The sequence below is a fragment of the Colletotrichum lupini genome, chromosome 5 (genome assembly GCF_023278565.1).
Source record: "Colletotrichum lupini chromosome 5, complete sequence".
Taxonomy (NCBI): Eukaryota; Fungi; Ascomycota; class Sordariomycetes; order Glomerellales; family Glomerellaceae; genus Colletotrichum; species Colletotrichum lupini.
This window is the reverse complement of record NC_064678.1, coordinates 351,391-367,019: the sequence shown is the minus strand read 5'-3', so window position 1 is coordinate 367,019 and position 15,629 is coordinate 351,391. Positions and strand designations below refer to the sequence as shown.

Genomic DNA, 15,629 nt, shown 5'->3' with positions numbered 1-15,629 from the left:
GTGCCGGTCGGGCAGAACGATTCATGGCCTGGTCATGCGGGCAAGTGTAATTTGGCCTATTCCTTTGCACAGACTGGCGAGCTACGAAGGCAATGGAGAGAGTCTGATCGTGACGTGAGGCTTGTGGTCGGGAATTGTCAATGTCAACCGCATGGCAATTGGAGCTCTCCCCATTGGATCCAATGCCCCCCCCCCGATGCCCTGAGAAATTGGAGCACGTCAGCGAGCGAGGCACCTGAGTGGCCCGGCGCATAATCGGCCCCTCCGGATGACGTCCTCCGGAAAACTGTCACGTGCCGGTATTCTCCGTCTTGCTTAGGTAAGGAAAGCTACGTACTGCGGCTCCCTCACTTTTGGCTGTGGTCTGTGCGGATGTCCTCCGACTCCGCCTCCACCTCCGCTTCTCCGCCTCAGATCGCAGTCCCTGGACACAAGGAGGGAGAGCTTCAGGTGCATCTACTAATATCTGCGACATATGCAAGGGAAAAGTTGATTTACTGCGTCTCAAGGGCTGGACTGGTCCATTCGAAGACTCTGAATTTTCTATTTTATCCGCGTACAAGATCATGGAAATGTCCTGAATGGAGATGATGGATGTTGTGTTGGAACTAGGTTGTTGGATGCGATCTGACACGGCACATGCATTTGCCCATCTGTTCCACGAGAATGGTCAGGATGCGTAAAAGTCAAAGGATGAGGATCTAGTCTCTCGATAGTCATGACGGCCGATCCTGCAATCACTCGGTGACTTGATGCTAAGACTTCCAGGGTTCTCGCGCTCAGAGACCACCATTACATCACAACAGGGTTGCACGTCTGTGATCCGAAAATGTGAAATGGGCGAAGCTGAGTGGTCGCTCGTCTGTGGCCGTCTAAGCGCCCACGCGTGATGGCGTCCAGGATCGTGACGGTATCACGCTGGACCGCGAAGCCACCGCTCACTCCCACACGTTGACCTGGCTGTGTGGGCTGTCACTTGGAGTGTGCGTCTGTCTTGCGAGTAGACCTCGCGGATGGCTAGACCACGGGAGTGCTGCGACTGCGCCGTTGTGATGGTGAGGACGTCGCAATCTGATATTCCTTCCGAGTAGGCTCACCCAACACCGCCAACCAGGTGAAGCCAATCCAACCTCACCTAATGCAGGGCTTTGTTGATGCCCGTCTGAATGACGAATGAGGTGAGAGCCAGCCAGGCTGGTCGTCCCCGACGTCTTATCCTCCCTCTCCCGCAGACCCTGCACACGTTGTCTTTGGTACGCGAGGGGGTTGCTATTCTTGTCCACTGCGGGAGCATTCCTTATTCCCAACTCAATCGGCCTACCCCACCATACCTCGAGGATGTCTCCAGGTCTGTGAACTCGGGTGCCCGGGAGCCTCGTTGACCGAGTACCCAACTACCTGCCCTTCAGTCTGATGATGGGAGAATGGCAGCGCCTAGTATCGACGATTGCGAGCTCTCACTACTTCTCGTATGTGAGCGCAGAAGCTGAATTCGAAAAGCCAAAAGCCGTGGAAGCCCGTCTAAGCCGGCTTGGCATTCACCCCATCTTCCCGTATCCAAGGCTCGACACCACGGACGAGGAAACTAGACGACGCGGCCTACACACCGAAGACGCGAACTCGGCGATCGTAGTCACCGATTCCCGACGTCCGACGTCTCCCTTTACAATGCTTGCAAGTGACATGCGGGACATGCCGTCGGACCAATGTGATTGAACGAGTGGTCTTGCGGCCGTCATGCTTTGAAGCAGTCGCCGCAAGATATCAATTGCCCTACGGATTGTAGGTAGCAAGGCAGGGATGACCCAGGTGGGAGAATGTCCTTAAAGACCGGGGTGGTCGGGAGTGAAACGGTATCAGGCGCAGAGCAGACCAACGACATTGGTCCTAAGGTGTTCAACATCCTTGTGCTGAAGTGTGAGGACTCGAGGAGCATCGAGGAAGAAGCCGAGATGGAAACTCAAAAAGAGCATCCTCACGAAACGGCAACAACAAGCTAGGCTGTCTAGGCTGTCTGGAAGAGCGGACCGCATTACAGTCGAGCATCCGAGGCCCTGACATCCCGTCTCATAAGGCAGGGAGGGTGGGAGGAAATGTCTTGAGACTGTCATTGAGAGCACAATGTATGGGGGCCCGCGTCTGTGCCCCGAGATGCAGCAACGGAGATTGGGTGCCCTGAAGACGAAGCTCGAGCTCAAGTCTGAGCGTGGATGAAGATGGCGCCACGGGTATCTGCTGACGATTTGGTCTCCGAGAGGCGAAGGGCGAGGAGCGGCAGAGACTCGATAGATAGGTAGCCTTTGGGGGATGCTGTCAGTTGCTAGATGGTCCCCGACGTCAGGGTAACGAGATTAGGTTGGATGTAAGCATGCAGGCAGGCCGACAAGCTCAAGATGTCATGGTTCCTGGTAGGCTCTAGAGGGCCGATGTTGCATTGATGGCATTGCCGTATTCTGAATATTGACCAATGTGTGTGGAAGCGTTTCCCTCTCGGCGATGATCATCTTCATCATCATACGCCTGGGAAGATTTAGTCAGGACTTGGCACCTCATTCTGTACTCACGACCTGGGCTAGAGGGAGCTGAAGATAGAGGAAAGAGAAATTAGTCGAATGTCGAGAAAGAATGCCGCGATTCAAGGTAAGGTAGCACTGCAAAGTACCTTACGTACACTCAGCCAAAACTCTGTTAATGAGAGGGACTGACAAGACGTGCCAGAGGCTGTAGACCATTCCGTCCTTGACGTAGCGTCAGGAACAAGCGACGGCTTCAGTCTCCCTGGCCCGGACCATTCGTGCAATTGTATGTAAATGCCATGGGCTTATTTTGGTGGAGTTGGCGCGAAATGCGGTAATGCAATTCATCGAGTGATTTCCGTAGCAAGTGGAATGTACCTTTTTTTTTTTTTTTTTTTTTTTTTTTTTTTTTTTAAGAGGGGACTTTGCCAGATTGAGTTATGCCGCAGGTTGGGTAAAGTATAGGCGAGACTCGAGTACCGCTTCGCCTGCCATACACAGTAGAGGGTTTTTGTACGAAGTACATGAACGGGCTGTACGACATTCGGGTTGCATAGGTACCTTATGCTCTTTCCGCCAGGCACGTTCTGCAACATATTTGGTTGGTTATGACTTTGTGACACAATGTTGTATGTCTCTTGACAGGCAGTATAAGGTACCTTGGAAAGTGAGGTACTTTGAGGGCTAGAGGTAACCTTTTCCATTACAGGCCGCATTAACGCATGGCTCCTTGGGAAAGCGGCATGTTCCATTGAGAGCGCCCCACGCTCCACGTCGGGGATATCGTCTCGTCTCGCGTGGTCTGGTTTCGAGTTTGTATACGGAGTATTGATGAGCCAGAAGCTCAGTAGACACGGGAGAAGTAATCCATAGTCTACAAAGCAACCATGTGCTTTTCATTTTATTTTATAAAGTGTCTACACAATAAAGTAACTCCAGAATCATCACCTACCTATCCCGCAACCTCAGGCCCTTTTGTGCCGTCGGCCAATGAGAGATGGTGTCGCCTTCAATGAGAACGGGAGACGTACTGAAGTAGCGAGGCACTGTGACTGTGTGGATAAGTACTTTGACGACCCCTCTGTTATTCCTTCCCCGGTCCCTTGTCCTGGTCCCGTCTGGTCCTTCCTAACTTGCGGAACACAACTTCCTCCATTTGGTTGGTACATCGATACATGAGTACATCGATACATCCCCAAGTTTGACTGTGACTCTTCGCATTGCTGCTGTTTCTTCCTGCTTCAACAAGTCAAGCATCCTTTTCTGCTCGGACTCTGCAATCAAATCAACATCAGCAGAAAGTGAATAAAGGGTGCAAAGCGGGAAAGGTCAGAAATACCGGAAAGAGAGGAGAACGGCAACTGCAAGGCACAGGAGCAGGTCACGCGTCAACGTTGGGTTTCCCGCCAGCCTTACCTCATGACGCCCACGCCCACGCCCACGCCTCAGAGAACTTGACCGGCTCGATCCGACATCCTTTGGATTCTATTCTACGGATGCTCCAGTCTCCTAGAAGTCTACACTAGAGTCGGCCCTTGCAAGTGCCACAAGACGAAGCCTAACAAGCACCGCCTGCCCCAGAGCCTACCTATACAGTAGTATTCGCAGCAACAGCAGCAGCAGCAGCAGCCATCGTCAACTTCGCGCTCGACCAGTTGCCGCGCATCGCACCGCATCGCATTGCATCGCAGGTTCCCGGTCTACTGCCAGCCTTCAGCCTCTCCCATCACCGCCGCATCTTCCTCCGCCATCAACAGCTCCACGCAGCAGGCGACACACGTCGAGCACCAGAGACCTGCCTCCCGCACCACCCAAAAGCAAGGTACCTACACACATCCTAGGTCCCAGCCCTCCGTCCCCTGGTTTCCACTTCCAGCCCAGCCGCCGCCCAGCCCAGCCAGCCCTCCGAGAGCCCAAGGCCCTTGGCCCAAGGGTGTCACATCCCTCCGCTCCCTTTCTCCACAGCTCCAAAGTCACTGCTAACATTTCGCTGAGCTACAGCCTAGGTATCCGTACAAGACACACAGAGTCCACTTCACACGCGAACGCCCGCCCATCCGCAAGCTGGGAGCCTGCGACCACGGCCGCTCAGGGTGCTCTAGCCTCACTCGCCCCGTCGTCATTGTCACCCGCCCTGTCGGTCACTGTCGCTGCCACCACGAACTGCCCACTGCTTAGGCACAGCACAGCACAGCACCGCACCGCACGGCATCACTTCAGGCCCTCCTGCTTGCTTTGCTTCGCTTCACTGCAACAGAAACAGGGAGAGAGACGGTGCTGCAAAACCTGAATCACGATTCACCGCAAACGCAACCGCAGCCCACGCACCACCTACTGCCACCCAACGACCCTGTGCCCCGTGGTTACCTTTCAGTCTCTTGTCTCGCGACGCGAACTCTCGACCTGATCTTTGTCTCCCTCTCCAGTCTACTCCCATCGACGACACGACTTCAGACCAACTTATCCCAATCGAGAATACAATTCTATTCCTCTAGCCGCCGTCTCCGACAATAACCCTCGTCTCTCCCTAGCAGTCTTGTCTGCTACGAATACTCTTTTCTCTTTCTCTCCGTTGCCTTGGCACTCCGTTCCGTCGCACAAAATACCTTCCGCGCCCTCGCCCTGCACCACAAAACGCACCAGCACGGGTACTTACTCCTGTACAGCCTGTGTTCCGTACTGCCATCCCCGTTTATGTGCTGAGGCAGTAGTCGACACACACACATATACACACAACTACAAAGTACACACACCAGAGAGGTACCGGACTCACAACAGACTTAGCGTCAGCCTGCCTCCTTGTCCCGGCTCCCCCCTCCACTGTCGGAGCCTCTCCATTTCCACCTTCCGTGGGTCAGGCGTCAGTGTCAGTATTCCAGTGTTCCATCGGCCTCGTGGGAACTAGTTCGCCTTTCCAACCCTCGCTCTGGTGACAAATCCCCGCCATTCATTCTGCCAACCTGACGAAACCCGACAACCCTACAAACTACATCACGACGACAAAAACACCAACGGCACCCACGATTTACGACTAGCGACTCGAGATCGCTTGCCATAGTCCACGAACTTTCTCCGACTGGGGATCCGAACCCCCTTTCCCTCTCCTCTGACCGAATTCACGCGAATCCACGATCCGCCGACCGTTTGCTCCCTTGCTCGCACATCGCAGCCGCCCATCATGAGGCCCGCTGCCCCCTCAATAGAGATCATGGCTACACAGTCAGCCACGCCGGACTCGCGATCCTCGTCGTCCACAAACTCGCCACTCCCTGCCGACAATGAGGAGTCAGACTTCTTCATCGCCGGCAACGATTCCCAATCATCACTCGGCGTCCCCAACATCGAGGACATGCAGGTTAGCGATGATCCGTGCCAACCCGCTGTCAACCGGCTCCCTAGCGAGATCCTCATCTCCATCTTCGCCAAGCTCAACAACTCAAACGACCTCTTCAACTGCATGCTGACATGCAAGCGATGGGCTAAGAACTCTGTCGACTTGCTGTGGCATCGCCCCGCCTGCACAAACTGGAAGAATCATTCGTCAATTTGCCTTACTCTGCAACTAGAGACGCCCTTCTTCGCATACCGCGACTTCATCAAGCGTCTCAACCTTGCTGCCGGTGGTCTCGCAGATAAGATCAGCGATGGCAGTGTCATGCCTCTGTCCGTGTGCACTCGTGTCGAGCGACTCACTCTGACCAACTGCCGCAACCTCACCGACCAGGGCTTGACCAAGTTGGTGGAAAACAGCTCCTCGTTGCTTGCCCTTGATATCTCAGGCGACGAGCACATCACAGACGTCTCTATCCAAACTATCGCCGAGCACTGCAAGAGGTTACAGGGTCTCAACATTTCTGGCTGCCGCTTGATCACCAACGACAGCATGATACAGCTTGCTGAGAACTGCCGGTTCATCAAGAGGGTATGTTTGCTCTTTGCTTCCCTTGCTCCTTTGCCTATTTTTTCTCCCTGCAGGCCTGGCCTGTATGCGCTTCGCGCTTGGCTTTCGCGCCCCGCATTGCGTTTTGGACATTCGCTGACATGACTCTCTTCTCCAACAGCTCAAACTAAACGATTGTGCTCAACTGCAAGACAATGCCATCCTTGCATTTGCCGAGAACTGCCCGAATATCCTCGAAATCGACTTGCACCAGTGTGCTCAGATCGGCAATGAGCCCATCACTGCCCTCATCTCAAAGGGCCAGTCCCTCCGCGAGCTTCGGCTGGCAGGCTGTGAGCTCATCGACGACAGCGCCTTCTTGACTCTGCCCCCGGCCAAGACCTACGATCACCTGCGCATTCTCGACTTGACATCTTGCGCCAGGCTGACGGATCAGTCGGTGCAGAAGATTATTGATGCTGCACCACGCCTCCGCAATCTGGTGCTGGCCAAGTGCCGTAACATCACCGACGTTGCCGTGAATGCCATCTCAAAACTCGGCAAGAACTTGCATTATTTGCACCTTGGTCACTGTGGCCATATCACCGACGAGGCCGTCAAACGCCTCGTGCAGCAATGCAATCGTATACGGTACATTGATCTGGGATGCTGCATTAACCTCACCGACGACTCCGTCACCAAACTGGCACAACTTCCTAAGCTCAAGAGAATCGGTCTCGTCAAGTGCAGTAGTATCACCGACGAGTCCGTGTTCGCGCTCGCTCGCGCCAACCATCGCCCCCGGGCACGCCGCGATGCGCATGGCAACATTGATGAATACTATTCGTCCAGCCTCGAAAGAGTCCATCTCAGCTACTGCACCAACCTTACACTCAAGGCATGTTGTCGCCCCATGTAAAGTTGCCGATTCCGCACACTAACATTATCGTAGAGTATCATCAAACTGCTTAACTACTGCCCACGCCTGACCCATCTCAGTTTGACAGGGGTCACCGCTTTCCTCAGAGAAGAATTCGCCGAGTTCTGCCGACCTCCTCCGCCTGGTAAGCCATATCTGTTCCTCGTTGTTGGTGTACAGATAAACTAACAAGACGTGCACAGAATTCACGGATCATCAGCGAGGCGTCTTTTGTGTTTTCTCTGGCGTCGGCGTCACGAAGCTCCGCGACTATCTCAACACCTCTCCCGAATACGAGGGTCTTCGCGACTCTCCTGGTCCTCGCTTCCCAGGGCTCTCGAGCTTCCCTGCACGTCGAGCCGCCGATCCCCGCGCAACGGCCGCACACGCTGGACAGACCAACGGGGATGTTGAAGTTGACGAAGCGGAGGTGCCGGAGGACGACGAGTTTGAAGGTCTTGACGGCAGTGAAATGGCAGTCGATGGCCAGCCCTTGTTGGCACAAAACCTTGTGAACGGCAATGCCCAAAACGGTGTGCCTCCGCCCCCGCCGAACCATGTGCCTCCGGCCGGCGCTGTGCCCATGTTCGCCCAACCACTTGGACAGGCTCCCTTGTTGTTCAGCCCTACCAGCCCCAGCTTTCCGCAGTCAACTCGTTCACCGACGGCCGGGGGCCCGACAAATCACCCGTCGCCTTTGGTCATCTCGAGCCACTACTCCCCGACGAGTGCCGGACCCAGCACATCGACTGCAAACGCACTCTCGCCGCAAGGCACCAACCTTGGCTTCCCCGCATACACAAATCGGAGACCCGCACCACTTGGTGCCAGCACGGCATCAATGGAAGCGTCAATGTTGAGCCCCGTCTCGCATCGCAGTCGGCCGGCGAGTGTTATCTCCATGGAGGCGTCTATGCTGGGACCTCTGGACCCGGATATGATTGAGCCTACCACACCAAACGGACAACAGCAGCATTGATAAGCGAGAGGGCGTTGAAGCAGGCTCGTATATCCTTTGGGGGAAGCGGTTGGAGACTATGATACGCTGGCATGAGATACGCAACGACAATATACCCAGGAGCGCGCGGGGAAACACCGGTACACAGAGGGTTTGGAACAGGCAAGGTGTCGGTTACCCTTTTTAACGCTTGGTTGGACTTTTTTTTGGGGGGGGGTCCATGTAGCCTTTTGGCATTGTTTGGCAACGGTCTAAAGGATGCGTGCGACAAGCACAAGAATATTCTATCTCGCGGATGGTTGTGTTTGGTTGTGGCCCTTTTGGCAGTCCTAGCTAGGCTTGAGATCAACACACGTTGGCCGTTTAGAGGCCAATTCTCATCGACCTGTTATTAGTCGGTGATAGACTATGGATGTTTCATTTCACTCTGTCCTATCTGAGATTGGGAGCAACACGGCATACTGTAGGGGGGGCAAGGTTAGTTCGGCCTCGAGGCCGCGATATCAAATTAGCAAAGCATTGACATGGAATTAAAGTATTTGCTCGACCTGCACGAAATTTCTTTCTCTCTTTTTAGGTAAACTTGACGTTCCCGCCCATACTAAACGAATCGTAGGTGGGAATGGCATTGAAAAAGTTGTCCATCTCTGGAAGAATCCCAGAATATCTGATTTGATAGAACCGCTGTCTCCTCGCTATGCTATGCTAGCTATCCGCTATGACGATGTGAACCATCTGACTCCTGAGGCCCCGTGTGCCATGGTAATCGCATTTTCCGCCTCTCCAACCCTGGAAACTGGAAAGACGATGCATTCAGAATAGGCATGAAGCATATCTGCCCCATCATCCTCCCCCCCCCCCCCCCTTTACCAGAAGCCAGGTATGATCGGTCCGCCGTCCTGGACCGACTCCGCAAGCTTCTTGGCCACGAAGCAGTGCACCAGATCCCTCGACGCCAAGGCGTCTTCCAGGCTGTCGTGACCGACCCTACCCTTTTGGATGTCACGACCAAGCATCTCGGATGTCAGCGCCTTGAGGGAGAGCCCGCCGGCCTTGCGCTTCTGGGGCTTCCTCTCGGCGAGACCTCCTCCCTCGTCGGTCTTTTCCAAGGATTCGGGCTTATCAAATGAGATTAGGTCTTCTTCCTCCAAGTTGACGCCGCCTTCGGCGACGGCTTCAGCAGCAGCCTCAGCGGCAGCTTTCTCGGCCTCCTTATTGGCTCTCTCCTCCTCCTCCGCTTCCAGTCTCTCAGTTTCGGCCCGCACGTTAGTAGCGAGAATCAAGGAGTCCACCACCTTGGGGTGAATCCATCGCAGTGATGCGAGGTCGTTGTGGACGGCGTGTCCGACGACAATGGTCTCGGCGCTCACCCACTCCCACACGGCGGCCCTGACGTTGGCCAGCCCGCCAGTGATACACTTGCCCTTTGATCGCGCAGCCTGCATGTCTTGGCGGGAGACACCCGAGAAGCGCGTGTTGTAGTGCGCCATGCGGACCTGCGGGTAGACGAGGCTGTCGAGGAGGATCTCTGATGTGAAGTAGTCGACGAGGGTGACGCGGATGAGCTCGGATTCTCCGTCGTAGGCCACGCCCATTTCGCAGTCCATGGCGACGGCGAGACGCGGTGCCCTCTGAGCGGACGGCACGGTGTCAGTTCCCAGGTCCAGGAGGGCGTGAGTCGGGGTTTTGTGGAATTGGTGACGGTCGTGGATTTCACCCGAGGGATAGTTCCGGACGAGGTGCTCTGGAGCGTACGTGCAGCCTGGCTCGGAAACGTGGACTCTGCAGCAGTTCCAGCGCTATAGGCGTCAGCTCGGTTTGACAAACGGAATGAAGGTGAAAAGAGATGGAAAGTTACCATATTTATGACGCGGCCGGTGTGATACTGACACTTAAGGACCGGCTTTGCGGGCTTCTCGTCCCCTTTTGCGCCCTCGGGCTCCTCGTCGGCTGTGGAAGAAGATCTGGTGAACGTTTTGGTCTTGGGCTGAACAGATGAGGACTTCGCATCGGCGTGTGACCCTTTCCCATTCGATTTGAATTTGTTCCTGTTGTTGGAGCCTGCCTTAAGGTCAGTATCGTGATGGCGATGGTGAGGAATGACGTGGGGTCTGGAAGAGAAGAGCGGCTGATGCACAAATACTCACAGCGGAGGTTACATCTGCGGCATCGCTTCTTATCGTCAATATCCCTCTCAGACAGTGGATTGAGGATGAAGCCGCTCTTGATGAGGATGTCTTTCCGATGGGCCATTGATCGGAGATGGTAGAGGTAGCTCTGGGTCGGCTCGATGACGAGGGACGGGGCCCCATACGGGTTTTGGGGTTGCTGGTAGAGAGCCATCTTGATTGATGGTCCTGTCACCGACGACACCGTACTGCTTGTTTCTGTTCACGGTATCGAGGCTGTATAGGGAACAATTATCGTTGGTGGCTATTCGTCAGGCTGCGTCGATGGGTCGCCAACGCCAAAGAATGATGATGAAGAGTGTGCGGCGGTTGAGGCGGTGATGAATGAGCGTCGTCCAGACGCGACCTCCAGACTTTGAAGAATCAAACTGAAGCAGGTAGCTTCGGCAAGTTGACAAATCAGTGGTTATGGAAGGCAGAAGGCGAGGTTTTGATGCGGCAGCTGCGAAGGTGAGAAGTGAAGTGAGAAGTGAAGTGAGAGGTGAAATGAGAGGTGAAGTGAGATGAAGTGAAGTGAAGGCAGGTTCGGATTCAGCGCAGTGGCAGGCAGCGGAGGGAGGGATCCTGCAGCCAATTGTCTCTCATCTCATGTCGCGCGTCCTGTTTGGTCGTTTGCTCTTTCTCGCCAGTCACGCGCATGCCCGCGTTTTCTTCTCTTTCTGTCTATCTACTTCTTTCCCATCTTGTTCCGTTGGTTCACGTTGTTTCCTGAGCGAGTATTTCCACTTCCAGGTGAGGCACACTGACGATGAATTTGGGGAAATCACAAGCCCCACTTTGGTTACCTGATGACCGGACGATATATCTGAACAAGAGGCTGGTACTGTTGGTGATGTGTGTATAAGTAAGTAGTCACTCTACTTTTCATATGGTCGCAATTATTCTCAATCTCAAAAGCCGACTATGAGTCTCGATGGGAAGAGTTTGACATGGTCGGAATGTTGAAGAGCTGGCTACTAAGGGGCGAGTTGCTTTGCTGCGCGTCATACATGAGGGGCCAAAGGCTGTGCCTTTCACTACCACAGCTCGTCCGTCACGTTGGCCCGTAGCTATTTGCTATTTTCTATTGAGCCGTCTCCTGCTACAATTGTTGGAGTAATATCCCAAGTCGAGCCTTACTCTCAGGTGAACTCTGCGTTGGACAGCGATCCTGGTTGTAGTTGGTGAGTTACCCAGTCAGTAGGTCATTGGCTCTTGGAATTGAGATTATAAAATTGAAAGAGAAAAAATTGAGAAATGCCCTTCACAAGCCGAAACAGAGAAAAATGACATAGAAAGTGAGTTGAAATTGGCCGAATATCATTTCAAGGCCTTGAAAGTAAGCCCGGAGCCCCCCACCGGTATTGTATAAGGGTGTCGTGATGAAAAATTTAAGGTTGCCATCGCGCTTAGAAAAACCCCAAGAGCCCCAGGGTATGGGAAATGTCCCAACTTTGCTATGCCAAGGCACCTGTCGGAGGGGTGAACAAGGCCTGGCATAGCCGTCTTATCAGAGTCCATGTTTCAGCCATTCATGACATTTCTGGTATGAGCGTCGAGACAAGTCAAGTTCACGCTCCACAGTGGTTGATTCGGTTCGCATGCAGGAGGCCACCCGAGACTGGCAGACGTCATAGGCCGATGAGGCTTGACAATAGGCGCATCCTGTGGACTTCTATGAACAGCATAATCGAGTAAACCATATAGGAGGTGATTAGGGAATTAGGGAAGTAGGGTCAGATGACCCGGTAGCGGTTGGGCTCTCTCTTGACGAGGATCCTAGCCCCTTACAGCTCGTAGAGCGAGCCTGCGTGTGAGGGAAACCGCATACCTCTAGCATAAGCGGAATAGAACGGGACTATCGCAAGCCAGAGTGTGGTCTGCTTCTCTGGCAACAGCTGTTGACTCTCCTATCAGCTTACCCCGCCATTCTGCTCACCCACATGGTGGGATAAATTGGTGATCATCTCGGTAAAGCCCCCTTCACCGAATCCCACCAAGCTCACCTTGACCCCCTTGTTTACCCCAACTGCTGGCCCTACCTGTCGACGTTAATTCGACCCACTCAAACGCGCTCTCACGACCGCGCGTGGAGGCTTCCCTCAAAACAATGCGCTAGAACTCTTTACATCATCTCCGACCACACCGTATCCATAAGCACAGAAATCTAGTGAAAACGATTACGGCGGCCAGAAGCGGCTGATGGCTCATATCCCCAAATATCGCCGAGCAGCCAAAGTCTTTACACCATTGCGGAAGCCGGTGACCTCTAGCACGGTAACTCTTGCAGATGTGATTGGGAGACGACGATCCCTTCTGCCTCGATCCACCGAGTCAATGTACCAGGCGCTGGATACATCGATGGCTTCCAAGCTCAGATGAAGCGGAAAGGGATTTACTGGAGTAACTAGCCTCTCTTCTGTCATCTGCCATACCACTGTTTGGACCCTAGGTTGAGTGTCGACCTCAGTGAAGTCTTCCGAGGAGTTACGCTTTCCATAGTACATAACCATTCGTGCCCAGCTAGAGTGGTCAACGAAGTCCGCAGGTAACTCAACCATGAGGCCACGAAGGCAAAAGGGAACGATGCACGTATCTTCCCTCTCGTCCACCCAGAAACGTCGACTGACCTTAACGGGTTTCCTGAAATGATCACGGCAACCTAGACGATGGACAGTAAGCACCAACTCCTATCCTACCAACAATGCAGTGGCTGACAACATTTAACCATAGCTAGTGTATTGATGGGTATTTGTGAGGCTCTAAAAGTCAATACCAATGGTGTTAGCGGCGATGTCTTTAGGCATCAGATATGGTGCTTGACCTGCGGGCACCCGGATGATATAATTTGATTCTTGGGACTTCAGCCCACTTGGGATGCTGGCGGCGGCACTCACGGTCAAGACTCGTCGATCATCTGCTGCGTAGCATTATGTAGCTTGGCCCGCAGTTGACCACCGTACTCGGTGATCACAGAGTAATGCCCAAGTGCTTGCGGTACTTGCGTGATTGATCACAAGAAAGTATACGCACATAGACCTAACGGGCGGTGAAACAAACGACCAGTCGCCAGTATCATCACTACCTTGGCTGTATCCCCTTCTTTATCGCCGCCACCCTCAACGCTCCTGGTGTATTCAATGCAGTTCATACCAGGGGAAGTGGGGATTAGGCAGGCTGATCTGACCAAAACCATGCTACCTTGGCCCCTTGTGATTGATCCCACCTGAATCCCCGCCTCTCAGGACTAACATCGCAACAATCGTCTCCCAGAACAGCATCACGACCCTCAATCAACCACCACATCCCACCATATCAACGATACCTTGTTCGCGACACCACCAACAGAACTTACTAGGTCAATGGCTAGGGAGAATCTATCAGTGACTAATTGAGATTCAGAGAATGGTAGAGTCCTAAAACACTATGCACAACGAAACTAAAGATAGCAAGACTAGGGATGTGGTCACTTCTTCCATCGGCACTGCAGTTTCTCCTACATAAACTGCCGTGATAATCCTTGAGGAGACAACGCTAACTTGCAAAGGTCTTTAAATCATCGCAATATATTCGACAGGAACTACAATACCCTTCATATAGTATCCAATCTGTAAGTCTGGAAGGAAATGCCATTATCAATACGTACACTTTCCACAGTATGAACAGCTCTCGGAACAGGCTGTGTAGTCACCTTCGCCATCGCTCCACTGAAGTCCATCCTCACCATCCGTACTCGGGCCATCCTGTGTATCATCTCCAGCTAGCCACATTGCCCACTCATCATTGACTTCACTAGAGAATGCGGAAGATAGTCCAGGGCACTGGTTCCGAATCTCGAGCCTGTCGAGATGTTGGCGGCTGAGCTCAAGCCTGTCATTCCTCTGTGCACGAGCAAGGCGGACAATGTGAGACAGGAGCGCCGCTAGTCGAGAGAGCTCCGGGTTCTTCGATGTCTCCCAGGCTTTGACCTCCTGAACCACATCCATGACCTCAATATCCTTGAACGTGCCCCTATCATGGTAGGCCAGGATGAAGTTAGGAATCTGGGCAGCCCATAAACGCGGAAGTTCCTCGCCAAGGAAATCACTGCCTTTGCGCTTAACTGACCGAGTCTTGAGATCAAAAACTGCACATTGGGGCACCTCAAACCCGCCACTCTTCAGTTGTACTTGCTGAGATTGGTCTTGCGGACTCCCTGGTGCCGTCTCCTTGACTTTGAGGTTTTCGATCAGGCTATCGACTGAAACATTTTCAACAAAGGTGGTGCGGGTATCGTTCGTAGAGGAGCCTTGTTTATGTTGGAGGTAGCCATCACCCTCGTGACGAACAAGGCAACGAAGCCCCCCAAAGTCGTATTGAATGATCCGCTGATGAGATGTTGAACCACGGACTTCAGAATCCCAAGTCGTGTAAGCCTCTGGAAACTTGTGTCCGTAGCCCCTGACATCAGACATTGTCTCTTTCGGGGAATTTTCCCTACGGATTAGGTGGACAGCATCGCCAACCACCTCGAGGAGCATCCGGAAGGGTCTCTCGTCACCTCGGATGAAGCGGAGCAAGTTCCCGATGGTACTACCGCAGGCAACGATGTCAACGGGCCTGGGAGAGGGCTCGGGGTGTGCCATCAGGATAGCTTGGATGGCGGGCTCCATCGGATGAGCTGGGTGTCGGGCAGCGTTCTTGTCACGGTAATAGACACCGTCGTCTTCTGACAGTTGTCGAGGTTCCGCGAGGGGTGTCCATCTGGGTGGCGCACCTGAATTCATTAATACCACCATGCCCTCGGACGAGTACAGTAGCACTACTCACCTGGGACGATGATTGACGGCGATGTCCCGTCCAGCCAGTTATACGACGCGACAAGCTGGCAGCCCGTCACCCGGGCAGTTGATTCAAACTCCAAGGCAGGCTTAGACAATTCTGCTACACTGACAGTCTCTACGAGTGGCCCGAATGGTGGCGCCGGCCATGTCGTCGCAGGTTCTGACCGCCGCCATCGCGGGTTTCTTTGAAGCTGGTCATGTTTCTGTCGTCGATACATTACTTGGTGCAGGAACGGAGGACTTTGAGGAGCCAGGGAACTAGATGGGAACTATGAGACAATCAGAAACGACGAAATAGTTGGTAACCATATTGATGTTAACCTCTTTTTAATGGCGGCTCGCTCTGTGGATGGCGAACCAGTCAT

At 53.6% G+C, this 15,629-nt stretch overlaps 5 protein-coding genes across 5 annotated transcripts; 3 read left to right on the top strand and 2 right to left on the bottom strand.

The window, feature by feature from the left end:
* Positions 1–1,817: 1,817 nt before the first annotated feature.
* Positions 1,818–2,000, top strand: CLUP02_09533 (uncharacterized protein; the record flags this gene model as incomplete). The annotated part of the gene is made up of 1 exon (XM_049288511.1): positions 1,818–2,000. One exon carries the CDS (start codon positions 1,818–1,820, stop codon positions 1,998–2,000), a length of 183 nt encoding a protein of 60 aa, XP_049145655.1.
* A 2,038-nt stretch (positions 2,001–4,038) lies between these two features.
* Positions 4,039–5,030, top strand: CLUP02_09532 (uncharacterized protein; the record flags this gene model as incomplete). The annotated part of the gene is made up of 3 exons (XM_049288510.1): positions 4,039–4,511; positions 4,542–4,689; positions 4,830–5,030. Coding segments are annotated over 3 exons (822 nt in total), but the record flags the coding sequence as incomplete, so codon positions are not given.
* A 664-nt stretch (positions 5,031–5,694) lies between these two features.
* Positions 5,695–8,294, top strand: CLUP02_09531 (F-box domain-containing protein; the record flags this gene model as incomplete). Its single annotated transcript, XM_049288509.1, has 4 exons — positions 5,695–6,438; positions 6,578–7,311; positions 7,396–7,460; positions 7,519–8,294. 4 exons carry the CDS (start codon positions 5,695–5,697, stop codon positions 8,292–8,294), a joined length of 2,319 nt encoding a protein of 772 aa, XP_049145653.1.
* An 845-nt stretch (positions 8,295–9,139) lies between these two features.
* On the bottom strand, positions 9,140–10,616 carry CLUP02_09530 (RNA exonuclease; the record flags this gene model as incomplete). The annotated part of the gene is made up of 3 exons (XM_049288508.1): positions 9,140–10,072; positions 10,132–10,334; positions 10,421–10,616. 3 exons carry the CDS (start codon positions 10,614–10,616, stop codon positions 9,140–9,142), a joined length of 1,332 nt encoding a protein of 443 aa, XP_049145652.1.
* Positions 10,617–14,076: 3,460 nt separating this feature from the next.
* CLUP02_09529 (geranylgeranyl pyrophosphate synthetase) lies at positions 14,077–15,093 on the bottom strand (the record flags this gene model as incomplete). Its single annotated transcript, XM_049288507.1, has 1 exon — positions 14,077–15,093. The coding sequence occupies one exon, from the start codon at positions 15,091–15,093 to the stop codon at positions 14,077–14,079; it is 1,017 nt and encodes a 338-aa protein (XP_049145651.1).
* Positions 15,094–15,629: the final 536 nt, after the last annotated feature.